The 27,697-nt window shown below is 37.3% G+C and overlaps 1 protein-coding gene across 11 annotated transcripts in view; it reads right to left on the reverse strand.

Moving 5' to 3' along the window:
- The window catches only part of LOC147655596 (semaphorin-5A-like), a 345,256-nt gene that overhangs the window by 167,974 nt on the left and 149,585 nt on the right, over positions 1–27,697 (reverse strand). For all 11 annotated transcript variants that reach the window (XR_015274363.1, XR_015274377.1, XM_086842896.1 and 8 more), the window contains one exon: positions 18,325–18,508. Coding sequence is in view for 9 of the 11 variants with exons in the window: in XM_086842896.1 (XP_086699022.1) it covers positions 18,325–18,442 (118 nt within the window). In the remaining 2 variants the exon portion in view is untranslated. The remainder of the gene's footprint in view (positions 1–18,324; positions 18,509–27,697) is intronic.

Genomic DNA, 27,697 nt, shown 5'->3' on the forward strand with positions numbered 1-27,697 from the left:
TAGGTTAGCTAACCCTGCATGGATAGCACCTCAGCCTGACAAAATTGCGCAAGCTAAGGCATCACATGATTTTTTCCATCAAAGTGCACATACTTTGCAAAAGCAATTTCACTTAACACCAACTGAGGCTTGTGACATTGTCAGTTCTTGTGTTGACTGTCATGGACTTGCTGCACCTTTACCAGTGGGGGTGAACCCCAGAGGGTTAAAGGCCTTGCAGCTTTGGCAGACAGACATTACTCACATTGCTGAATTTGGTAGACTTAAGTATGTGCATGTGTCTGTTGACATCTGCTATGTGGGCATCTGCTCACACCGGGGAAAAAGGTCGTGATATCATTGCCCACTGGAAAATTGCATTTCGGTCTTTGGCATACCTTCTTCTGTGAAAACAGACAATGGTCCTGCCTACACCTCACAGAAGACACAACAGTTTTTACAGTTGTGGGGAGTTTCGCACAAATTCGGTATCCCATGCTCTCCCACTGGGCAAGCTGTTGTTGAACGCGCGTACCCTAAAGCGTGTTCTAGAAAACAAAAAACGGGAATGATTGGAGAAACTCCACACAGTCAGTTGGAGAAAGCTCTATATACAATCAATCATCTCACAGTGCAAAAGAATTCTGATAATCCTGTCATTTTGAATAATTTTCTTTCGTTGCAGTCCTCAGGCAAGATGCACCTACCTTGAGAGAAAGTTTGGGTGAGAGACCTAACCACTAACAAGTGGCAAGGCCTGTGTGAGCTCATCACTTGGGGTGGTGGGTATGCATGTGTTTCCACAGATACGGGATACCTGGGTGGGATACGGTGGATACCTGTGAGGTGTGTTCGCCCTGATCTGCGACACCAAGAACAGAAAGCAGCCAACAGGCAACCCTCGGATGATGATCAAGATACTGATCATCATTCAGATAGTCCTTCTACAAGCAGAGAGTGAGCATTCTTCCCTGTCGACAAGTTAGACTGTCGATTTTGAGCAGACTAATGATGTTTTATTTGCTGTTTGTGTTAGTTCACTGAACTAGTTGCATTAGAGTCAACCATCAGGTCCTTGCAAGGAAAACAATCCTTAGACATCAAGAATTCAGTAACATAGGCCAGAAAATCTCCCTGATCGTTCTAAATCAGTGTCCATTCAAAGTTCTGTTGATAACTGAAAGGAGACCTCTTGTGCTGTGTTTGTTCTTTTTCCTGCAAGGGCCCAGAAGGAGATTACAAACACTGCTTTTTAATTTTTTTAAAAAAGGGGGAATTATGGATGCTAACTATGAAGCAGGGAGCACAGTGCCTGTGGAATAGCAGGCCACATTACCTTCTCAGTCTTGCCTGAGAAAGTGGCCTGGGAAATCATAAGGAGGAATTAAAACAATCCTCAGAGACAGAAGAGAGCCTTGCAGGTGCTGTTTGTCAGTTTCTTGTTTTCTTGCAAGAGAAGATCGAGGGGTGGTGTACCCCACTGACCAATGATGGCGATGTGTTAGTTTACTAACCAATAAGAGTTTTACTTTTCTGTACTTTCACGTATGGGTCTATAAAAGAAGATCTGAAGTAATAAACCTGAAGAGAGAAAAGAACTCTCCTGTTCAACTCTCAAGAGAGTCTGTGTCGTTCTTCTCATCATTCCCAACAGAGCAACACACAGGTAAGCATAAAAGAGGTGTTTCTTAAACTTTTTGTACTTGATTTTGCAGCCTTTTCAATCATGCATTTCATGATATGAAACAATCAATTGCAAAGTTCTAAAAAGTTAAGAAATTAGGTAGGACATGAGATGAGGAAATCCAGAGGTAAATAAGGAAGACTATCACTTACTGGTGAAAGAAGGAAAACAACAGCAACAAACCAAAAAAAACAAACAAAAAAAACCACCAACCCCATATAAACAAAAAAAAAACCAAAACAAAAATAAAGCCAGACCCACTGTGGAAACATCAGTCTCTGAAAGCAAGGCAAGATAAGAAGCTGAGAATGGAATTACCTCAGCTCTATATTGCTGGACAAGTGAGACCCTTGTTCTGCTGAAGGAAGAGAGGAGTGCCTCCTCACACCATGGGAGTCCAGGGACAGTTCAGTACACCGAGGTATTGCAGTGCCAGAAGGCTATAGGGAAGATTGAGATTCAAAGGTTTGATTCTCTTCCACTTGTTCTGATGTCTCAGCAAGACACAATAAAGCTTCAAGGTACAGCAAGCAGTTGATTGAGACCACTTCCAGATTTGGAGCAAGGGAGCAGGGGCCAGGCAGGGCAAGGCAAGGCTATAGAACAAGAATGAGGACTTGCTAAGAAATCTCTCTGAAATCCGATTCCCTTCAAAAATAGAAATTATTTTATCCTGTCTCTCTTGCATTCAGCAGGGCACTTGCTTGAGGAAATAAGGTCAGGAAGAACAAATGGCTGATAGAGGTCTTATTTTTCAGAAAACACTCTGAAACTCTGTCTCTTGTGTGTCACAGTGGCAGCACGTGTCACACTGAAATAAGCATTTATGAGATAAAGCTTTCATGAAAAAAAAAAAATCTTCATGACACTTTCATAAGGGAAAATGAACAAAAAAACAGTGCCTGCAAAAAAAAAGCAGTCCAACCCCATGTACACTGCAGAAGTAAAAGCTTATGTAACTAATTAACAGAATACTTAAATTTCTTTTCACCAAAAACAGTGAAATGTAACTGAAAACCCATAGGTGAAATAAGACTTTTTAGTTTTGCTATGAATTAGCTCCTTAGAGTCAAAAATTCATAATCAGCTACTAAAGGCCTATCAATTATTTTTCTTCCAATTACAACTATAATAGTAAAGTAATAATAACTAATATTTTAACTTAATTAATGATTTTCCTGCAGATGAAACATGATGAGCTTTACAAAGTAACATAGCTGTACATTGTATGCATTATGACAGTACCATAAATAAATGTATAAGCAATTAAGCTGCCCTGCAAACACATAACTTTATAGTATTGCTTGCTGGTCACAGGGGACAAACATATACATCCCTAGCCTTTCAAATCCTATTTCTCCCCTTCCCAGCATTCCTTTTCCCTTTCCTCTGCTCTCACTTCATGTGAATTACAGTAAAACAACAAGCCCTTTATTGACTTCTCCCTTCTTACTCCTGATATTGAGAAACTTATTGAAACACAACTTCAGCCTGAATTTGTTTTTCCTTTAAAACTAAGTAGGCATGTTTGGCATTCTGCAGACATCGATCTAGGACTCAAAGCTGTCCAGGGAAAACTATCATGGTATACACACAGTTGTGACAGCAGGTGATTGTCAACACACACTGCATCGTTTTGGTACAGTCAAGACATACTCATCCTTAGTGAGAGGAATGATGCATTTGTAAACAGACCCCATCTGCTGGTAGATAAACTACCAGAGCACTGAGAGAGAAAAGGAACAATGGAAAGGATTCCACTGATTGATGAATAGAAAAAAGATATTTGCCTTTACAAACAAACTGTAGGTTTGCTGATAAATGAAATTGGATATTGAAAGATGAAAGATACCATGGGGAAAAAACCATACATCCCATAAGAATTAAAAATTAAAAAGGAGGGTTATACATTAGAGGAGAATCTTAGGTATCAGGTGTTCCAGGAAGTCTGTACCTCTCAAGTACCTAAGCCAGTGGGGAAAGAGAGAGGGAAATGCATCCAGGAAATTAGGATACAAAGGAGGCTTCATCCTCCAAAAATTTGGGAGATCCCAGGGGAATGCCCCATGGCCTCTCCCTTTATTCAGATAAAGTCAAAGGACTCCTCCGTCTACTTTTTGGACATCTAATAATAATAATAATTTGGATTAATTTCCTGACACTTATCAACAACAAACAAAAAAAATTTCATTGGTATTATAGGACTGAAATCTGCAGGCCTTATAACTCAAAAATATTCCCAAAAAACATACTTTATAATGGAATTAAAAGATGGATGTTGGAAAAAATCTTTCTGAGAAAGCTACAGCTCTTTCACATGCCGGGATGTTAAGGGTTTTCCTGGGGGGTTCGGGTTTTGGGAGGGTGGATTAATAACTTAGATTTAATATAAAACAGAGTTTGTCATAGTTCATCTACATGACATCTACACATTCATCTTCAAATCTACAGCAAAGCAAACACACCAGATTCCACTCAGCTCTTAGGAAAGTTCAAGGAATTCTCTTAAAGAGGTTTATAGACAAAGGTGGTTAACCATCAAAGCTGGACAGAAGGACATTAGATACTCATATTTTTAAAAAATGATAGAGCAGAAACTAGTCTCTGTTTTACTTTAAATTTAGTATCTGCCCAACAGGCCATGACTTGTTTGGTTTATATTGTCCAAGGACTCACCAAAGGTTGAGCTCTACAGTTCTTCACAAACAAAATAGCAAAGTTCCTTCTAACCTAAGTTTCATTATTCAGTACTTCAAATTAGAACTACAGTAAGCAGTAAAATAAATTGAGAAAATACTTACAAGAAATACAATGGTATGTCTAGAACCAAATTCAGAAGTGATTTTTAATAATAATACAACTTGGTAAATAACAAAGTCAAAAGACAATAAAGACCTCCTGACTTACTTTAAAAATTAACATAGATATTAAAAGTTTCAGTAGTGTTTATGGTGCATGTATGTAGCACCTCATGCCATGGTGTCCTTTCTAAAAACAGTGAGCACAAGGTTAAATATATGCACACAAAAATAACAACAACAACAATAATAATAATGATACCATAACAACAAAACCACCCCAATAACAGCAACAACAATAACACCATAGTTGAAAACTAGTAGATTTGTAATATTAACAGAAGTTTCTGGGTGATATCACTATGACAAACACACTAATCTTTATCAAAAATTAAAATATACTTCTGCATGCTAAAGTTATTTTATAATTAAATGCATCTAATCTAAGGATACTACAAGAACTCCATCTTCCTGATGTTGTCTAATAATTTTAGCCTTAAATCTCTTCCTGTGATACTCAAGTTACACTACAATTCTCTTCAAAGGCAGCAAGACATGTCAAAAGTCTCCCCAGGGTTGTGCCATGCCAACTCCATTACATCACCCCTGGTGCCAGTCCCATTAACACCAGGGGAATCTATTAGGCATGGTGTCAGGGCTGGTCAGAGGAGATTCACTTGTTTGCTCATTTGGCATGTCCTGTCTGGGGATTTATTTGCAACATTTGCACTTGAAGGACACAGATAAGAGCACTTGTAAATGGTCTGTTGTGATGCTTCAGGACTGCACAGTCACTATCTTAAAACAAATACCAAGAAAAACAAGATTTTCTTCCGCAATTTCTGTGCATCATTGGTATTGATTCAGTACAACTGTTAAGTTCTCATTTTAAAATCACATTATATTATAAATATATCTGTTACTAATAAATTAACTCAGAAAAACTTCAGGTTAACAAGCATTGTTCCGTGTTGGGAAAATAGGAATAAAAATGGCATGACAGAGCTTGCTGCAGCACCTTTCGTCTATACTTTTTTCTTACACTTCCAATCACCAGTTTTCCTACCTCTTTCACACTGTACTGTCTCCTCACAGAAATGTATTCTCTTTCACACTGTACTGTCTCCTCACAGAAATGTATTAAAAAAACCCTTGCTGGTAGATCATTGACTCACTGCAGATGAAAGGAAAAAAGGTGCCACAGCTTAAGTGAAGAAAGGAAATAAAAGCCAACAGTATTCCACAGGTTCCAACTAAATGAGGACTCCATCAAGAAAGCTCAGCAAAAGAACAGCTGTGCTACTTCTGAAACCAATCACAATTCACACCCCTGCTTACTAGAAAGGGGCTGAAGCCTAGTTTGTAAAAAAACCCAACTTATTTTTCTAGAACTTATTCAAGGCATGCATTGCTCAGTATTTGCATGCAATGACTCCAATGTTTTAAATAATTTTGATCAATAAGTTTAAATAAAAAGATAAATACTGGTAGAAAGCAGCTATAGTTATAAACATGTAACAGACAATATAAGATATCACATACAGGTTTGGTTTTTTTCCTCAGATGAGTTCCTAAAAACGCAGCTGCAAACAAACTTCTGGATTATGAATCCACGTTTATCTGGTTGTCATTGTAATGGAAAGCAACCTAGCTGCACCTGAACAAGCTACTTTATGCGCACCTCAGGCTGCAGTACCATGAAGATCCACCACAACTGTGGTGGTTCTATTTCTGGTACAAGGGGTTTAAACCCATACATATGCAACTTTTTCTTTATATACTTGGTAAGTCATGGTTTATTTTTACTTACTTTGAACCAAATTGCTACTCTAATCTTAGCTTAGGTCTGTTGCAAAATGGGCCAGAGCAGACTTTTGCCAACTGGTTTATTTCTGTTGGGTGTATTAATTATGAAATCATTAAAAGTGACATTTCTTTTGTCAATGAAAATCAAAGATATGACAAAAGAATCATAAATCAAACAAAACTCATCTAACAACTATAATTAACACAGCAAATATTTTACAGAAAAGATTCATTCTATGGGTTACATTACTCCAGCAAAAACAATATGCTAAACTGTATTAATTTCAAAATCTAAGCACAAACATCTGCCCTGCTCTTCTTCCATAAGGCCCATGGTAGAAGCCAAGCACTTGGAAGACAGCAGCTCACTACAAAGCAGAGAAGACCTGCCTATTACAGGCTGTTTTTCCTTTAATTCCATACATATGCTTTCTATAGGCAGTGTTATGTTGGTAGATCTGCTTCCAGAATCATATACCTCATCAGCTTTATGACCCTGACTGTTTATGCAGCCTACTTACGCTTATTGCAGAACTGTATCCCCAGGGTGACTGCCTTGCCCATTCTGTGGAGCTTTATTTGACAGGTCTGGAGAAAATCCCACAGGGATATCCTGTAGAGTGTAGAGGTTACACATCCAGAAGTGCTGTGGGATGCAAAGGCAGGCACACCCAACACAATTATAGCCCTTGGTCAACAATTCATTAACCCTTTCTATGTGCTCCTATTGCTGTTCTCCTTTAGCATGCATTGCAGGGACAGACAAAGTAATTATTAATGCATTCTATAATAGTAGAGCTTAAATGTAGGACTGACATTTTATTTTGGTTCCAGAGTTGGAGTAAAGTAGGAGGAAGAAAATACCTAAGTAACATGACATTAAGTACCAGGCACATATATACACAGGATTAATTAGAAGGCACCAGGAGAGTGCTTTTTCTGTAATTTTTTGTAAACAAGGACAAACTACTGAACTGAGAACCTTAGTCAAATAAACACACAAGGAGTAAGCAAGTTTCTAACATTCAAACTTCACAGAAAGAAATGTTTTCTAGAAGAAAAAGTATGAATTGAAAAGACAATCCCAGCTCAACGCTCCAGTGAAATTCCTGGTCTACCTGTTACTAGAATGTGGTTGGCATGTCCACTTTTTCATAGATAAGGTACAAATAATCCATATGTGATGCCTAAGGAGGGCCACGGATGTAAAGAGATCTAATGGTCTGTGCTACCAGAAGGCTCTAACCATCTAAATGGAGTACACCAGAAGCAGGCTGAACACAACATATAAGGAGAAGAGCACAAGTTCAGCAACAAAAAGACAGCTTCACCCAACACCATTTAATGCTTTTCTATAAAATGAAAGGATTAGGAAAGATGGATCTATTACAGTACTCAGTACTGCACTTTAATGAAAAAGACATTTTACTTGCAATACAGAACCCATTTATACCAGGGCCATGTACAGAATACGAGTATGTGGATGACCATAATAACTGGGACATGAGAGAATATATGTTTATATGTTTAGTTAAGCCCTTATTGATAATAAAACTGAAAATTCAAAATATTTCCTACAAAAATTATGGATATGTTTTAATCTGAATAATACATTGAAAAATATAGACATTATGGTAATTAGTGATTAGACAGTAGGAACTCAACAGTTTTCAAAAAAGGTGTCCAGGAGGATATAAAAAACCAAAACATTACTTCTTCCCTCCAAGGAAAAAAAATTTAAAAAATTGTCTAGGCATGGTTATTTAATGCAATCCATATATCCATATATCCATAATGCAATTCCTCTATAAAGGAAAAGATGAAGTTACAAAGTTGCCCAGGATAATTAAATCAACAACCACAAACTAAAGGATTCCTCTTTTAAGTCTTACCATGTAGATAATATTCTAATAGAAGGGCATGAAACGCCTGTCTGCACAAACCAGCCTCTGGAATAAGGCGTGATATTAAAGGCTAAAGTCCTTGAAACTTTCCTGCAGAAGAGAGAGTAAAGCAAAACAATATCCTTGTGTATAGAAGAAAAAATGTAAACCTGTGTGTATTAGCCAATAGAGTAACTTGCTTAGCCTGTGGACCCTGTAGAACCCTATAAAAGGTGTGCTAAAGATAGAAATAAACAGCGTTCACTTTTACTTCTGTGAAGGGTCATGAATAGCTGGCGGTCTCTCAATATTACCACACTGCATATGGTTCTCCTTTGGAAACATGAAAACATGTCAGATCTCCATCTGCAGTTCAGAGCTCATCTTTGCTTATAGGGAGGGGGGAAGAAAAAACAAAAGCAAAAAAGAACCAATAAAAAGATGAAGCAACCTCAAAACTACAGATCCTTTTCTGTAGAATTTCATTTCTCAGAATATGCAGTATTCTGGAGGTCTCCAGATCCCATAAACCAGCCAGCTGCCTTCTTTCTACTAACCAATAAAACTTAATACAGTCCTGAAGCTTGGTTTTCATCATACAAAGAGAACTGCAGAAGCTAAGAAATAAATATCTATATCTACCTTTATCTAGAACCTCTGCTAGGTTTTCACACTCCTTTACACTTTAAATCATTTGTAATAAAACAAATCCCAAGAACATAAACCTCTTGATTTATGAACTCAGGTTCTCCAGAAAGTTCACCTGTTTACTGCACAGCTATTACAGATTCAGAACAATTTTGGAGGTAAGGAGGCAGGGCTGTAAGTAATTTGTTATTAATGGGGAAAAGAGAAAATGAAGCACACTTCCTACAATATATGTTTCTTGACTTTAAATGCATGAAAACTTGAACTTCTTTCTTAAGCCTATGGTAAACTTCTACCCAGCTACATTCATCTTCCATTGATTCTCTCAGTAGACACAAAGTAGCTGCCCCAGCTACCTGTCTACTGCTTTCCAGGCAGGGCAAACACAATCACAGTTGTTGCCCTGCCCCAGTTCCCTCACCTGATTTTACAATCCACTCTAACCTTCAAGGTCTAAAATCTAGCCTCCATTCCTGTTTTCTCTGCCCTTCCAGCTAGAAGTTCATATCACTGCATTTTTATACGTGTGAATATATCTGTTACTGGGATAATTAAAGGGAATCTAACTGTCTGTGACCTCAGGGAAGACAGGAACATCTGCTGCAATGTCTACTTATTTCTTATTTTTCTGAACAAGGGTTTGGAATTGTTTATGCTTCATTGATGAAAAACACATTGCATACAAATATAAGAAAGTGTTAGAGAAAAAAGACTGAACCCCCACTTATATGAAATAGTTTCAGTGCTACCAGCACAGTCAAAAACCACTAACTTCACACCTCATCCAGCACAGAGTCCTAATGCTCTTCTCAGGGAGAGCAGCTACTCCTTACATTTACCACCTCTGGTCCCTGTGTTGTTGTTGCCAATCTTCCTGAATGTGACAAAGAAACAGACTGACCGTGAAAAATATTTTACATCCTCAGTCATGCACTTTCTTCAGAGGGGTTTAATATTTTGCATTTTAACACTTACATGTTGGCTTTGGCAGCCAGCCAAAGAATTCATTTTGAAGGAAATCATGTTATATAGTTATGAGAGATCGTTTAGTCTCAAGAGAGAGTTTTGTACAGAAATATGCTCAATTTTAATACGTATATTGTAGGAAGCAGAAACAGAAAGCAGACTGCCCATAGACAATTATGCACTGTTATTTTTGTTAGAAATACCTATGCTTCAATTAGCAAGACCTTTTTTTGCTAGAACTGACCATCTTGAAACAATGCATTCTTACTTATGATGGCATATGAACATAATAGACTTTTTTATTTACATTGTTTCAGCAAAATAAAATTTCTTCATCCTATCAATTCTGCCCAAGACTGTAGCTCACAAAATACAGGTCTGATGATATTTCATGAAGAAATACAAAACTCAACAAAATAAGACATATTGTTAAGAAAAAGGGTAGGGAGAGCAAAGCCTGACACTAATATTTTTAAGAGTTTGGAGCCAGGACTTCAAAGAGGAATATTCCCCACTTCCTCTACTCCCCTACCACAAAAAAAAAAAAAAAAAAGATGCCCCAAAGCCAAAAAAAAGAAAGCAACAAGCAAGGGGGAAAATGAAAGAACCACAACACTACAATAGACACTTCTCTGTGTAGAACTTACTTTTGCTCTAAAAGGCACAGCTAAACTCCAGGGTTTTGTCACTATTAACAACTACTTTAGTAGATTTACTGTAGAGCTGGTTGTAAAACGGTCAGGTAGGTCTAATTCTCAGAAATGGCAGAACAGAGCCATAAACCCATCAAAACAAAATCTGAAGTGAGCACTGGAAATGGAAAGACAAGCTTATGACAAGTCAAAGTTGTCTGAATATGACAAATTGTCATGTAGAAAGTATGTACCACATTCATCACAAAATCAGCTGCCACCCTGTGTCATAAGTCTTGCCAACAGCAGAGAAGCACTGCCTCAGAAGTAAGACAGGTAAGAAAGCATGGGAAAAAAAAAACCCAAACCACTCTGAAGTAGCACTGACTGTGATTCTCTATTTTCCCCCCATCTATCTAATAAACAGAATGTATCTCGGTGAGGTTATTTAAGAAATTAGGGAGAAACCCAAAACTTTAAGTAATGTTTTTCTGTTGGAAATCAAAAATCTGCAGCCCTAGAAAAAGCCTGGATTGATGCAGTGATGAAAGTACACAGACACTGGGTAGAGAAATTATAAACTTATGTCTCTATAGTTATAAGCAAGAATATGTCATAAGTAGGTAAGAAATTATATTAGGTAAAATAGTTTGAAGTTTGAACTGTAATAGTGTGACTTATAGAGTAAGTTAGTATGGATGCTAACTGTGAAGCAGGGAACACAGTGCCTGTGGAATAGCAGGCCACATAACTTTAACAGTAAAGTGTTGAAGATTGCTCATACCCATCAGAACCTTAATCTCCTATACAAAAGTAAAAGCAAACCTGATTCAATACAAAAAAATATAGAACTGGTAAAGGAATTATTTTCCTCCTTAAGAGGGACTGGTTCTTGGCAAGGTAGTGCAAACAATCTTGTAGTCCTATCATCCAGAAAAGCTAAAGTTGCATTATCTAGCAATCAACATTTCTTCACTGATTAATCATCTTCATTGAAAGAAAAGCCCAAAAGACCATAGGAAATGGAAAACAATACACCTTAATCCCACTGCAGATGCTGGCAGATCATCTTTGAAATGTATTTATGAAAAATTGGAAAGAAAAGGAAAAGGCACTAAAAATTAGAAAGTTAGTAACTACTATTAGTTTAAAAGAAAACTTGCAAAAACTTTGCACAAAGAGAAGAGTACAGACAAAAACAAGTTTCACATGCCATTTATTCTCCTTCATTCAGCCCGCATATTATTTCCTCTTCACACTTGCTAAGTGCATGCACTCCATATACAAACCATGGGATAAAATGAGAAGAGCAATGTACTGAGGCTACATTACTTAGACAAACATCAAGTAAGAGAATCGGGTGGTGGTCAGACAATAAGGTTAAGAAAATATGTTTCTTAGGATTCTCTAACCAAGAAATCAAAAATAACTATGCTATTTTTCTTTTCTGGTTAGCCTCAAGTTGAAATTAATGGTTTAAGTTCATTTCTTCTATTGATTGATACATGCTATTTTTGAGCATGTTTATTCAACAGATAACTTTTTTACAGCACAGTATATATTTAAATTATCACTAAATATAGCTTCTAAAATTATGTAAATTGATGGTTTTTTGTTGAGACAGCACCACTTTATAATAATTCTGATTATTTTATGGGAGCCTAGAAGAATGAGACTTGCCCCATAGTAAATGATCTCTGCTTTTCTCCTAATATCAATTAAGTCAAGTTCTGCACTTTATTTCTTATAGAAAAACCTAAGAAATTCAACTTTACACAGGTAAACTGCAGGACAGTCAATACTTAAAATTTCACACCTGAAACTGTTTGGGTCAATTTTTTTTCCAGCTCATTCATATGCTGCTAAGCAGTTGTGATGGCTCCTTCAGTTCTACCTCATGGATAGGATCTGTCTACAGAATGAGTCTTCCGCTGAGTTTTGAAAGGTCTAGTGTTTCAAAGTTCAGCAAAAGTCTGGGGAAGCAAGATGTAAGCACTGTAGCTACTTTTATCCTTTTAGTTGATTGTTTTCATTTTTGGTTGTTTTGTTTGATTGTTTTTTAATCTAATAAAAGGTCAGGTCCACAGAGAGATACCACAAAGGTTCGGTAGAGCAGGTGGACTATGAAATGCTGGAAATATTTAGACAAACATTACACCACTCAACTGTTTTGCTTTGGCTTTTTTTTGCTTAAGAATAGTTCAACCTTTATAAAGCATCATTTTTTTTCATAGAGCAAATGTGCTTTTTCTGCCTTTTCTAACTGTTCAGGTTAAACACTATACTGTAATTCCTTTACTATTATAAGAGAATGATTTTTTCCAAGCAGCTGACCATAAGTAAACCCTAATAAACTTAAAGACCTAACATTTCATATCTGCATGGAAATGAAAGTATATCCAAATAAAATAAAATATAATAAAAAAATAATAATTAAAAAAATAAATAAATTATGTAAGACTACCTTTAATAAGTAGTTTATTTAAGCCCTTTTTCTGTCTTAAGTCTTAAGCTACTTCAAGCATAATTTCCTTTGTTTTACATTGTAAACATTTGGAAATGTGTAAAGATCAAAGATCTCACACTGAGTCTCTGTGTATCCATTCTATAATCTGCACCTTCTTTCCTTTCACCAAGTTCTAAGTGACACTTGATTTATAAGTGTCACATTTATTTTACTTGACTCTGACTATTGGAATTAGTATAGCTGATGAATTCTTAGCGCATGCAGACAGTTTATTTTTTTTTTTTTAACATATTTATTAAACCTGCATTTCAGCAGATTAGCATGTTTTTGCACTTCTAGATGAAGACTCCTCCTTAGAGATAGAAAGGAACTTCAAAGAAGAACATTGCACCATCAGTCAGTTTCACCACAATGAAACACTGAACTGCACACTCCTGGGCTGATCCTGTCAATTCCTCCAATACTTAGCGGTCTATTTCATATAAATCTATTTTCTGTGATAATTCCTAACAAATTAAATAATATGATATTATATTAGAATATAATATATTACTACATTGTTATTATATGTTCTAAATATTAATATTTATATAATATATATTATATAATTATATATATTATTATCTAATCTATTATATTAAATAATTAAATAATGAGAAGAGGAAATTTTCATCTTCCAAGGAAGGCACAAAGAGCCTTATTCTAGTTTAAGGAAGCTCTATGACAAGAAATTTTTGAGCTGCTAGCATTTTCTGATCTATAGCAGACTTTCTTATTTATAGATTCTGGGATAGCAAAAAGGTGCATTATGCAGTTTTAATAATAATTATGCAGATAAATTACAACATGATTATTAATACTGTGTATAAGTGACATAAAATTAAATCTTTGAGATCATGTTAAAAATCCTTTCAAAGTGTGTGCATCTCCTGATACTGCATCTTCTTTTTCCTCTTCCACCAGCAAAGTACTTGAGCAGAAGTTCTCAACTAGTGGGTGAAATTCTTGCCATTTGCTATCAGAATATATATCACAGTCTTCAACTAAAATTATTGTTGGGGGTTAAGTGTCCTTTTTTTTTAGTTGTGACTTGCCTGTGGAATTTTTACCCATTAGTTGGCGTGGGGGGGGGGGGGGGCGGTGTGGAACCTAAGTGCAGGTACTTGGTGGGTGCTTGACAAAAGACAAAGAGTTCGGCGGGGCCCAGCGGGGGAAGGGGGCAGGAAAAAAAGAGGGTAGGGACAGTTTGGCGGGCTTCTTCAGCTTCGGAAAAAGACACTTTGGGCACAGAGCTGCTGCAGTGGGGAGAAGTGAATTTCGCCATCACCCAGACAGAGCTGCTGTTGCTGCTTCTTCTCCCCTTTTTGTTGGTGGCCTCGCATCCCCTGTCCTGCCGGGATGTGTGGCAGTGCCAGCCGCCGCCACGAAGCTGCCGATACACCTCAGCCACCGGCCCAGGATCTCAGCTCATCCGTGATGTTCCAGCCGACTGTTTCCCAGAGCCCTGCAGGAGCACCAAGACTGCCTGCCTGAGGGGGTTTGTGAAGCAAAGCCTCTCCTCCATCCCTTCCTGTCTCAGCCGAGAAAGCTGTCACGGAGTCCCTGGTTCTGTTTTCTTGCTAACGCTGTAGTTACTGTTGTTTGTTTGCCTTGTTATAAATACTAGTAAAGAACTGTTATTCCTATCCCCAGATCTCTCTGCCTGAGAGCTCCTTGATTTCAGAATTATAATAATTCGGAGGGAGGGGGTCTACATTTTTCATTCCAAGGGAGGCTCCTGCCCTCCCTAGCAGACACCCGTCCTCTAAAACCGAGACAACTATTTAGCTGGAAAAATCAGTGCTAGAAATAGTATATGAATCTCTACACAAGGTATCTTGACAGAATCATCACCTAAGTGAGCAATTTTTGATGGGCAGCAGGAAAGAAAGTAAGCTCTTTCAAGAGATATAGTCCCATTCCATTTCACTGTGACAACTCCTGGGGATTATTTTGTCTTTTTATTTGTTTGGTTTTTTTGTTTTTTTTTTTTTGCAGCTGTTCATCCATATGCTGCACCAGACTCTCACTCCATTAGTTTTATTAAATAATTTATACTTCATTTACCATACCTCTCAAAGGAAGACAAATCAAATAAGTACATTGCTTCTTTGGCACACCAGAAACTACAAAAAAGAGGCTTTGATCAGTTATAAATAAAAGTGTTGATATCTCTGTAAAGTTAGTACTGAGTTTACAAGCTTTAAAGTACCTACCATTCAATAGCACTCAGCCTTGGCTGATGTTCAGCATCCCACACAGTATTTACCTCTGGTGAATCTAATACTGTTACAAGATGATTTTACAAACTAGGGTATTAATGAAGCACTCAAAGGGATTTTAACTGTTACAAATTTATTTCTCAACTCTATGTTGGTCTAGCAGCGCTAACAACATCAATATATACAGAGAGGATTTTCCTATAGGCATTCATGAAGCAAACAAATGTCACAGGAAGAATATGGTTATCAGTAAGGAGGCTGGTTGAAACCTGCCAACTCCTATTGCAAGACTCATTCAGAACGGGCTTCTCACACACAGCTCTCTTCTTATATTCTGATACTCAAATAAATCCATTCCTAACATACAGATTCAAAGACAAAGACAAGTGCCTCTCAGGCACTTTTTCCTGGGGTGTCAAACCTTCTGTTTCCCATTAACTGGCAGTGCTGCAACTACAGGTCAAATGCTGTGTGCCCACACCAACTACGTTACTCAGCTATCACATGCTGTATACTGTATTGCAAATGTGTTTTTACATGTACTTCCTAATAGTTATTAAGGACTCCCAATAGATTATTGTGTGAAGTATGAACTACAGTTTGTCAGAATATTTTTCAAGAGTTGTCAGTTCAAAAAGGGTATGTCATGGGTATGTACTAATTAATTGTATTTTTACCATAAAGGTCAAGAGGGAGTCTGGCATTCAAAATCTTACTAGAGCTCATATTAAAGATCTGATCATAAATGTTTCTATATAGTTATATTTCCCACATATATTTACAGTAAACATAATTTGGGTTTTTTTGTTGGCAAACTCTAACTGTGATACTATCTTTGGCTATATCAAAAGATGCAACTGGAACAATATGGATTCCATCCCCAAAAAAGCCTTAGCATAGTGACTTAGAACTGGAAGGACATCACTAGGAATTAAATATGACAGAGAACAAGAGGGGTCTAGAAGGCAGGATCAGCCTAAATTCAAGAAACCCTCCTAAATACTGTCTGAATTAGGTTCATAAAATGACACATTTTTAATCAACTTGTAAAACACAGCACTGCTAATGAGTCTCTATTATTTTCCTTTACTGTTGCATATACAAAATTTAAAAGTACATGCAGTGATCTCGTAGTTTCTGAAATTAAGAAGCTAAGTGCCAGAATTTTAACCGTGCTACTTTAATTACTTTAATTTAGAATACTGTGTATGCATATTCTGATAAAAAGCAACATTTTAAACTAAATTATATACACAATATAAATGCTAAGGAAACCAGGTATTTCATCAGAATAACTCATGCTATTTAGCCCAACAATAAGTGAGTAATAAGGGTCCCTCCTTAACAATATACTGGTGGTTTGCTGTTCTGAGGTACAGAGCTCATTCTCCAGTGTATTGAAGAACAGGACAGCTGGTACCATTACTATTATTAAACCATTATAGTGCCAGAACAAAATGCTTTCTGTAAAAACATAACATTATTTTCTCTAAGTTTATGGAAAGAATAGAAACAAATCTTTTTTCAATTAAAATTCAATAAATTCTAATTAATTGGAACAAAAAACATGTGTTTTCTTAGAGAAACAGGAGAAATGCAGTGTGTAATATAAAACATCTTAATCCCTACATCCTCGTAACTAGAAACTATTTGGAACTCATTCTAAGTTGTGACACAAATGGAAAAATCTCAATTCAAATAAACAAAAGAAGTCAGATAAGTTGTTAACTGCCTCAGGTTTTTACAGAAAACATCCTCCAAGTATTCTTTGCTTTGTTCCAACTGTTCCTCAGCGTTCCACCCCAATACTCAAGATGACAACTACATCTATGGTGACACTGTTCTGGGGAAGGAAGGAACCTGTGGTGCAGCTCCAATGGAAAAAGGGCTGTATCAGGCATAAGCAGGGACAAGGAAAAATTTAGAAAGACCATATGGGCATGCAGGGGTTACATCAGGTTAAACAAAGTTTAGTGGGAGTTAAGATTTGCATGGAATGTCAAAGGCAACAGCAACAGCTTCTAGTGCTCCAATAGTAATGGAAGGCGGAACAGAGATGAAAGGTTGAACAGGAAAAGTATCAGCCTGCTGCTGACTTGGGAAGATGACCTAATGGCAGCAGAAATGGATGATGCTTCAATGATTCAATACCACCGTTAAGGTATCAAAGGCATCTGTTGTTTTGCAGAAGGGGTTCAAGAACTACCATTTGGAGAGTAAATGTTTAATACCCCTTACTTCACCTGAGCCACAGACCTGTGGAATAACACCAGGGTTGATCCTGGGACCCATCCTGTTTAACACCTTAATCAAGAAGGGGAGCAATAGAACACAGAGGAGGGAGGGCGCCACTGTCATTTCCAGCTGCTCTGTGTTTCTCTAGCCCCGGCACGAGAAAGGCAGGGGAGGGAACGAGACGGGGGAGGACGAGAAATGCCACCGGTCTTTCCCCGAGCCCGCTCCCTGGCACATGGGAACTCAAGCTTTTGTCTTCTGGTCCCTGCCTGTAGACACTGCCTCTAGCTTCCGTGCATATTCCTGTGTCCCATCTAAAGGAGGCTGGGTGTGTACCTTTATCCCCACCTCCCCCCTGTGCTTTCAGGTTTACTCTGTACATCCCACGCACGATAAGATGTTTCTTATTCGAGGGAATGTACGTCTGTTATTTCTTGTCTTTGCGTTTTTAACCTTGATGTGTATAATTTAACCTTGATAGTTTGTTAATCTGCTATCTGTGGAAAATAATTGGTTCTCTCCAAAGTTCCCACCCTCTGAAGAAGCCCCTGTTAAAAGAAGCACCCCAGACCCTAATTATTTTGTCTGATTCTCTGGAGTTCCCTTCACAGAAATCAACTGTGGAACATAACCCGGCAGAAGGGTCCCCCCTGTTTCTTTACTCGTTTGAGATATATGAGTTCAAGAATTTCATTGGTGAGCTCAAATCCTACTCCTGGGCTCGAGCCAGAGTGAGGAAAAACCCCCATCTCTGAACTAGCCAAGAAACTCTGGGCTTGGGTCAAACATAATTTGAAAGACTGCATGTATTAAATTTGCACAGAACACAGCCCAGATTGTTACATAGAAGTACTGAAATGTGGTTTTTTTCCATGCCATTCTACATTAAAAGCAGAGGTTTCCATGAAGTGATAACACAATACTTAGCCTATTTCTGGAAAAGATTTTTGGCATTTACATCTTACCTTTGTATGCAATAATTGGGTGCTCAGCTCTGTGGCAGTGGGTATCTTCTGTTGTTGTTGACTCCCCAAGTCCTGCCAAGAGCAGTGTGAGAAAGAAACTTCCTTTCATGGTGGTCATGCTGTTCTCCACAGCAGTCACTTCTTTTACCGGTCTACTCTTCGTGCACTCATGTAGGAAAAGCACCTGGAGAATTCAAAGAAATTTATTCAAGAACAAGAGCAAAACACAGAAAAAAATTAGACAATTCTTGAAGTTTAAAACAAAACAACATTGCTTTCTGTGTAGTATTTGACTACTCAAAAGCATGCTGTCATCTGCTCCTCTAATTACTTCACATACCTATCATCAGTTACCCAATTTAGGAAAATTGATCTATCACCCAGCAGGATTAAAATACTGATATTCGTTAGTCCCTCTTTTTTATTTTGTAATATGTGGGGAAAAGAATATTCTCCAGCAGTTTTTTATTTTATCATCTTAAAGCAAACATATTTAAATCTATCTTTACACTGTTTCTTGCCCTGATATCCTCAGTGATGGAGTGCTTTGACTTCTTGCAAGTACAAGGTAGAAAAGGAATTGCTCCCTCATGTCAATGACTACCTCGAGAGAAAAAAAGTCCTAGAGCATGTATTTTTTGCTAATCTGTAGAGTTTGTATGGAACAGCACAGAAAGGAGTAGGACATGATTCACCCCAATGCTCTGACACACACTTCTGCTTTACAGCAGTGATGGTCACTGGTTCTGACATTGCCTTAGTTCCGATCCATTTCCTGACTGATGACAAGGCTGTGACTTGAAGACTCAAATGATGAAGACCCCTTTCTAATAAAATTTAGATACCGATCAGCAATGCAATGGTTTTCATTCAGAATCAGAAAAAAACTTGAAGTTCAACTCCTCAATTTTTTGAAATATCCAATAACCAGACCTTTATATAAGTAATAGAATATGTATGGCGTCAATATGATTTTAGATCCAAACCAGCTCCTTTTGTTTCATCACTAAAAATGTGCCAAGCAGTAACAACTTAATCATACAACCCAAAAGAAACTTTCACCACTAGCAGCTTTAGTGAGTTACACAGGCTTGCATGCTGATAACACACAGATATGAGACATCATTGCCTATCATGGGGGAAGACCAGAGATTTAAGACAGCTCCATAAAGGCAGAAATGTCACTCTGCTAATTAATGGAGAAATTCAGGAAAAGAAAATCAGCGATTTTGACTTCTAATATGTTTGATCTCACTGAACTGTATTGTGCTGTTTAATAAGGTGGAAACTTTCTATTTGCATAAAATAAACATCCTAGATGCATAAAATGAAGGGCTGTTAATGAAAAGACACTCCACAATAACAGCAGTGTGTTCTAAATGCTACATTCAGAAGGCAGAATGGATAGTACACATTGGTCCCTAACATTACTAGCACCAGCCTTCATAAGACAAATTGCTCTTCTCTTACCACCTTATTATGCTGCCTTTAGTTGCCTAAAGTGTCTTTAGATGTGGACACTTCTAATCCTCATTAATTTAAACTAAATAAATAGATTAAAGACATAATACCTCTGAGAAGTAAATTTAAGTCAATTTTAGCTTCTTTGCAAAATTTTCTTAACTTACTGAAAAAAAAGAAGGAGAAGCTTCGAGGCAGTTAGAATCACATTCTTACTTTCCTAAGAAGTGTTTTATGACGTCATGCACCAATATGAATCTGGCCCTACAAATTGCTTGTGGCTCACAGCAGGCAGTATCTTTTAATAGAAATTCTGAATACTAATGCATGTAGTGCATAAAGCACTTGATCCAATGTTTAGTAGTCCATTTTCTGCAAGATTTATATTTAAATGTATGATGCACTATTCTTAAACAAATTCAAGTAGTCTATGTGGGTTGTAGTGTTTCTATTCACAGTTTACAGGTCATACAAATACACTACTAACAGCTACTTCTAATTCACATTTCTGTAAAATTACATTTGTGAATTTAGGAAGCAAAATGAAGGTCTGATACCTTCATGAAGGTCTCAAAAAACTGTGTTTTTCCTGCTCACAGTGTAGTAGCAAGTATCCCAAGACCTAGGTATTTTCTCATTTGAAACAAAATGAAAAACAAACCAAAAAACAAAACAAGAACAGAGAAAAACCAAAACAAAAAAGCTCAAACAAAATCCAAAGCTTTCTTTTAATTTTGAAAGTCTCAGAAATACTCACATAAATGTGTGAATATAATGGAAATGGAATTAAACAAGAATAACATGAAACATTTGCACTGAAATCAAAGCATTCTCAGTCTCTCTGTCTGTAAATGAAACCCATGGTCTTTACGTAACCAGGTTTTCCCATCCCAGCCAAGTTTCAAAAAACCCCTAGCAAACACAGCAAAAAGACAATCCTGTTTCTCTAGAAAGAAAGAAAAGGACTCCTACCCTTCATCCAAATATTAAATACACAAATGGGTATGTATGCCTTGGTTTCCATTACGAAAAGGATACTTAATGTCATGGGACTAATAGTAGTATTAGTAATGACTAAGATGTAAATGTTAATAGGCCTGATGTCTTGTACCCTTGTCTTGGTTTGAAAGGACAGGTGTCTGCTAAGGAAGACAGAAACTTCCCTTGAAATGGAAAAATGTAAGCCAACTCCCCCTCTGAATTACTATAATCTTGAAATCAAGGGGCTCTCAGGTAAAGATATGGGACTAGGAATAACAGTCCTTAACTAGGGAAATTAAAATAAAAATGCAGTAATACAAAAAAAAAAAACAAACTAGTGACAGAGTAGAATATAGAGTCAGAGGCAGAATACAACTGGACACCTTGTTGGTCAGGGTGTTGGTAGCAGTCCAGTTAAATGATGTCTGCAGTCCTCTTGGAGTTACAGATGTGGTTCTGTTGAAGCAATGATCCTTTAGAAGGGTGTAGTTTTCCTCTGATGGTCCAGAGGGGTCCAGTCTTCCTTTCTCTGTGAAGAAAGGCTACCTGTGGTGTTCTAAATCTCTGATTATATTCAGGTAGGCAAGCTTGGCTCCTCCCCCTCGGTGGACCATCTCACAATGGGATGATGTAATTTTATCAGTCATGCAGTGAGACTCAATGGCCCATTAACAGAAGATATCCCCCTGGAGGGAAGATGGGTCATTGAAGAGATAAAGAACATTGCCACATCTGGTTTTAATATATGGTAATAGAATGCATACTTTTGGTTACATCTTGCATTGCAACCCAAGACAACCCTGCAGGTATCAGGATGACTTCTCCCACCTGTCCCCTGTGAACAGAACTCAGTAGGAGAAACAAAGATTCCTTCACAACACCACCTTTCTCTGGCCTTTTAATCCAAACAGCGTCCTGTTTCATGACACACTACTTACATGCCATAGGTGGTTTCTGACACAGCTGTTTACATTTTATAGCCATGCTGTGGAAGAATTTTGGGGCCAAGGACTTTTTTCCTTACTAGATGAACTCTTTCTCTCACTGCATGCATCTCACATGGCAAAAACTGAGGCAGGAAACTCATTTAGAATATCCAAAGACAAGGAGAAACGAGAAACAAAGAAATACACTTCTGAACATATATCTCAGAAAAATACAGTTATAGTCTCAGTTTCTCTCTGCCTGGACCTCTATCTCTGTATATGTATTTCACTATTTTATTAATTTTAGTCTATTAATGATTTTGGATGTATTAATTTAAATATATTATTGCAGGGAATTGTGAGGAGAAGCTAACTTGCAACAACTCAGAGAAGACTCTTCAGAGGCCCTGAGTGACAAAAGAACAGTAAATCAAGGCAGTAGATAGAGACTTCATCACAAGTTTTTAAGTTTCTATCCTTTTCACTACACTACTGTGTGCATGGAAGAAGAAAGGAGTCTGGAGACCGCACCTAATACACTGCAAGAGTGAAAAAATAAAAAATGTGTTTTTTAAGATCCACAAACAAAACAAAGAAAACCAAACAAACAAAACTCTTCATCCAAGAACCAAAAACCCCATACATCCCCAAACCCTGCAAAAAATACAGAGAAACACACACCTTCAACATATACCCACAGCATGAAGTGATGAACAGACACCTTAGAAAAGATCTCAAAACTGAATATTTTTCCACAGAACTTGTATGGGTTAGATTGCTCACTTCTGTACACCCTTGAGTAAGGACTGCCGTACAAATTCCATTGTTGCCCAAGAGAGCAGCTGTAAGAGTGAGCCTGTGGAAGCACGCAACACAAACCTGAAACACTGCAACAAATCAGAAGGCTTGAACCAGGCAAAGCAATCTTTCCTCTAATCACCCCTTTGCCTTACTGAAAGTGCAGCTTTCATGCCAAGCTAGCCTGAAGCAACACAAGACAAGACAAAGCCAAGAGAACCCTAAACATGTAAAGATTAAGCTGGTTTCCTTGATTTCAATATAATTTCCATATGTAAATCTCTCTCAACAATGATGGTCAGGTCAAAACTCTTCAAAAAAATATATCCAAATATTGACACTGATCAGCATTTTAACTATTGCTAAATATTTGAGGAGACTGCACATTCACCTGTTATTTGCAAAACTTTTATAGAAGAGACCTTTATTCAGACTTTCAACAAATTGCATTTTACAAGTTTGTAAAACAATCTGAAGATGCAGAATGAAAAAGAAAGCAGAATAAGCAGCACTATAAGATGCAATTTATTGCAATCTATTTTTTATTCCTGTATGTTAAGGGTCTTGTGCCCTTACTCTATCCCTCATTCCCTTTGTTTTGATCCACCTTGCCTAGAAGAAACATAAAGATAAATGAGGCACATGAGGCAAAGGCTTTTTACTAAAAAAAAATTATAGTCAACTTAAAAGAGTTTTCTGTCGTTTAGTGTATAAATGACAGGAAGTATAGTATAGTATAGTATAGTATAGTATAGTATAGTATAGTATAAAAGTACTTGATAACATGTGGTATTTAGCTTTTATAGAAACTTAATATTTCATATTTTTCACATTATTCTTCACAATATTATTATGTGAATTATTATATGTATTATATATAATATTATGTACAATGTTATATATGTGAATTATTATTCACAATAATTCACATTTTAAATGTGAATCACCAATCTACAGGACAAAATTGTATGGTTAAAACATAACTATTGGCAGGTATTCTGCATATTAATACTAGGAAAACTTCCAAAATAAAGACTGTATTAAAGCAATTACTACTTTAAAGAACAGCTGGATGAGCTCCAAAGTGTCATGAAATGACTATTGTGACAGCCTGCTTCACTTAGATAATAAAGGCAACTTCATCTTCTTGCAGTGGGTTCAGTCCTGAAGTCCTTTGGTACAGTTTTAAAGGGTATTAACACTTCTCAGCAAATGCAGGGTTGGTCACAACTAAGAAAACCAAAATACAGTGGAGGAGAGCACAACTTTTATGGCAAATCCACTCAGCCCTGTGGCCCCATTTGCAAATGCATTTCGGACTCCCAACTCCTCTCAACTCCCATCTAATTATCAGCTTTTGATTTGTTTCTTTCCATCAGTAACCAATATATTCTGCCTTCACAGCAACAGCTTAAGTGACAACAAGGTTTAGCAGACTGATCTGAAGGAGAAGGAGAGGTAAGGCAGCTCAGAGCTCCCATCCCACACCACTGCTACAGAATACTTCTGTTCCACACCTACTCATTTATATGTAGCTTTTCTATGAAGGTAAGCATTCAAAACACACACACCTCACCAAGCTTCTGGATTTTTTCACCAGATAAGCAATAGAGTATCCAACAGGATAGGTGGCCTGAACCACTCAACAGTTCAGTCTGCACTGATTATACAAATTAGTACAGTTCTGTCCTGGGGTGACTTTATGATACTGGTATTCCCAATCGCCTGCTTTATATATATTAAGTTCTGCACCTTAAAGATTAGCTTTGAGAGCTATGGAAGTTGAAAGTGCTGGAGGCTGATGGGAGTTTTTTCTCCTAACCAATAACTAACCATTTCTGAGAACTGACAGTGGTTTTGACCATTGAAAAGTGAGATCAACCTGTGAACACCTACCTTAAGATGTAAGCTCGGGAATTTCTTGCTCTCTTTGGTTTCCGACTTCTGAAGAGGTAACAGGCCCCGGCTCAGCCTCCTCCCCCTGCACCAGGCTGGACAAAGCCGCAGAGGGTGGGGGGGGGGAGAAAAGCAGAACCGGACGGCCTGACTTGGTTTGCAGTTTCTGCCGCTGAGCTGAAACCTGACACCAAGAGGATGCTTGAGCAAGACTTTAACTCTTTTACTACTTGGATGAGACTTGCAGATGAATCCTTTTATTTTCTCAGAGAGAGGGGAAGAGAGAGAGGGAGTGATCAACATGTAAAGAGACACCAGAAACTATCAAAGACAGTGAAGAAAGGAATTAAGTTTTAGAGGGGGAATAGAAAATAAGGAGATGCTTTAATAAGCTGAAATAGTTTTCTGTTAAAGCTATGGAGATGGATGGTAGTGCTCTGAAAAAAACTCCTTTAATTCATGACAGAGTATATTGCGGGGAATGGAGTGTTTCAAAGTGTGGATTTTGAGCAAATGGTGAAGTGGTTGTGATCCTGTGAGATGCTGGAACAGGGCGGGGAAAAGTAATAGTTGAAGATTTGTGGCCTTTAAGAGGCAAAGAGAAAACCTCTGTTTCCAGAGAGGCTCACAAAAACAGATGAAGAGAACTTCTGCCTTTGAATAACTCATCCTTAAAAATGACTTCCCTAAACTCATCAACCCATAACACACCTCAGAGTGATGTGAAATGGGAGGAGTAAACTGATGGCAGAATTTCTGGGCAGCTGGCATCAGAGAAATAGAAAGCTATGAAGAAGAGAGTTTTCTTGTGAAAAACTCCATAGATTAGCAGAAGAAAACTTCTTTTTCTCTACAAAGACTGATGAAAGGACTGATAGCAAGAACTGAGACTGTTTTAACCACCAAAGTTTTTTTGTCCCTATGCTGTCATGTGAACAAGGGAACGGCTGGGTAATTGGGGGAGAAAAGGGATTCTGGAGGTTTTATTCTGGTTTCTTATTCTTGTAATTTTTGTTAATAAACTTTCTTTGTTCCTTGTAAGTTTTAAGCCTGTTTTGCTCTTGTTCTAATCCAAATCTCACAGCAAGAAATAAGTAAGTTTTCTGGTGATTTTTTAGTTACCGCTTTAAAACCACAACAAGCTCATGTACAATTAGTATCAGATAATGACAGAATGGTTTTGGTTAAAAGTGACCTTAATGATCATCTAGGTCCAACTCTAGTCATGGTGTCCCATTGGCAGAGACATCTTCCACCACAGGAGATTGCATAAGGGGCAAGTAGGTTGCTACTTCACTTTGTTGCCCTCTAACACTATCACTGCAAAGCTGATGATTTATATAATTTATACATGAACAAGATTTTTACCACACACTTACAAAGATTTAACATGCACATGAATGCACTATTTAATGTTCCTTCTAATCCCATTATTAACTCCCATGACTATAAGCAAAGGGGGTTCCACCAATCCAAATGACACTCTTCCACATCAGATCTTGCATATAGATCTCTGATTCGATTAGAACTTCAACAGAAAAATTGGACAGCTCCCCTCTGTATCAGTTCTGTCTTCTGAAGGTGTTCATCAGAAACATAGGGAACTCTGACAAAGCTACTAGAATCCTAGAGTAAGAAGTCAGAAGGAAAAAAAATTATTGCTGTTAGATCTTTCTGAAAGTTCATCCACATATTTAGTTACTCACTAAACCCTGGAGTAAGAAAGAGATATTTCCACGTTTCTGGGAAATATCAAGTTAATAAATCCTTTCCTAAAATAAGCCAGGTAAAATTAAAAACAATCGAAGGTGCAAAGGTTTTCAAAGACCATTCTACAGCTGAAATATTCAAACCATCAGAGTTCGTAAAAACAAAAGGACAAATTATTTATTACTACAATGCTTATACTCAAGACCCCACGTATTCACATACAGATGTTTTACACATATGAGGAACATCCCTGCACATGCCTGAACCTTGTCAATATAAACTTATTTTTTACTAGATCTCAAAATATATCACAACACAAAAAAAAGGAAAAAAAAATGAGAAAAGACAAAAGGAAAAAAAAAGAGAGAAAGAGAAAGTCCTTCTAAAGGGAATAAATCATAATTTCATTTTCTTCCTCCAACACAACGGTTAAAATTTTAAGTTCTATTTTTAAGTTTAAAAGTACCAAAACTTGACACAAGAGAAATCTGGTATAATGCTCTCAATGAACCTATCAAACAACAAATAAGGAGATGTCAGATAGCCTAAAGTTAAATGAGGAATGAATGGCTCTTGATATACTTGTTTTAATAATGGAAAGCCTCTTGTGGGTTTTTTTCAGAACATATGCCGTGCTGCTCTGTGTATTTGTGCCTCAAAAATAATAAAATAAATATAATCTATTTTTTCCCAGTCTGAAATATCCTCTTAATTTGTTTAGATTATCTAGTTCTTAATAATGATGCTCTTTTTAATGATTTCCATTTACAAGCTTTCAGGAAAAAAATGTGTTCCTTTAAAGTTATCTCACAAACTAATGATACTGTGAAAATTCTATTTCTTTAGTGGCATCTATCCCAATGGTTTCTCAGTGGCTGACAGCCTTCATCAGTCAAAGACTAAATTATGTGAAGTGTCACTGATGTCTCCATCTTGTCCAAAATCACTTTGGTAGCTTTGTAGCCATCATTTTTCATTTATCACTCGGGAATCTTATAAGCATGCAGTATGTATGCACAGATTGTATACATTAAAACATAGCTCTGACTGCTTCTTTTGAGGAATCTACACTTCAGAGACCAAATGTGTCAAGGTCACCTTCAGCTCCTACATAGAAACACATAGAGCGATTGCATCTTTGCTTAGATTTTTCTGACAGTAAAAGCACAGATCCAGGTTTCTTGGGCTGGTTAGTTTGTATCCAATTTTTCTAGAATCCCCACAGTTGCTTAAAGGGAAACTTCCTGACCCCACTTCATTTTATGCCAAGGCTAGACGACATGCAGTCTCCAAGATCCTTAGTGCTTCCTGAGACTACAAAAGGATATATTATATATACACACCCCCAAAACCCATACAGTAGGGCCTGCACCTCTTTTTGTGCTCCTCTATGTCTATCCACCCTCAGCCTTCCAGTCTCTATACACCTCAGTTCCTCTCCTTTTTGAGGTAACCAAAATATGCTGTCATCAGCAGAAGAGGATATTCATGCAAACACAAATACAATGCTAAAACACTACCTTTCCTTTCCTGCATTTGCTTCTATTTCTTTTCTTCACCTGACAGTGGTACTTAAAATGTCCTTAAAATATTAAAATCTC

Source organism: Cyanistes caeruleus, chromosome 1, assembly GCF_971803275.1.
Source record: "Cyanistes caeruleus chromosome 1, bCyaCae1.hap1.1, whole genome shotgun sequence".
Lineage (NCBI taxonomy): Eukaryota > Metazoa > Chordata > Aves > Passeriformes > Paridae > Cyanistes > Cyanistes caeruleus.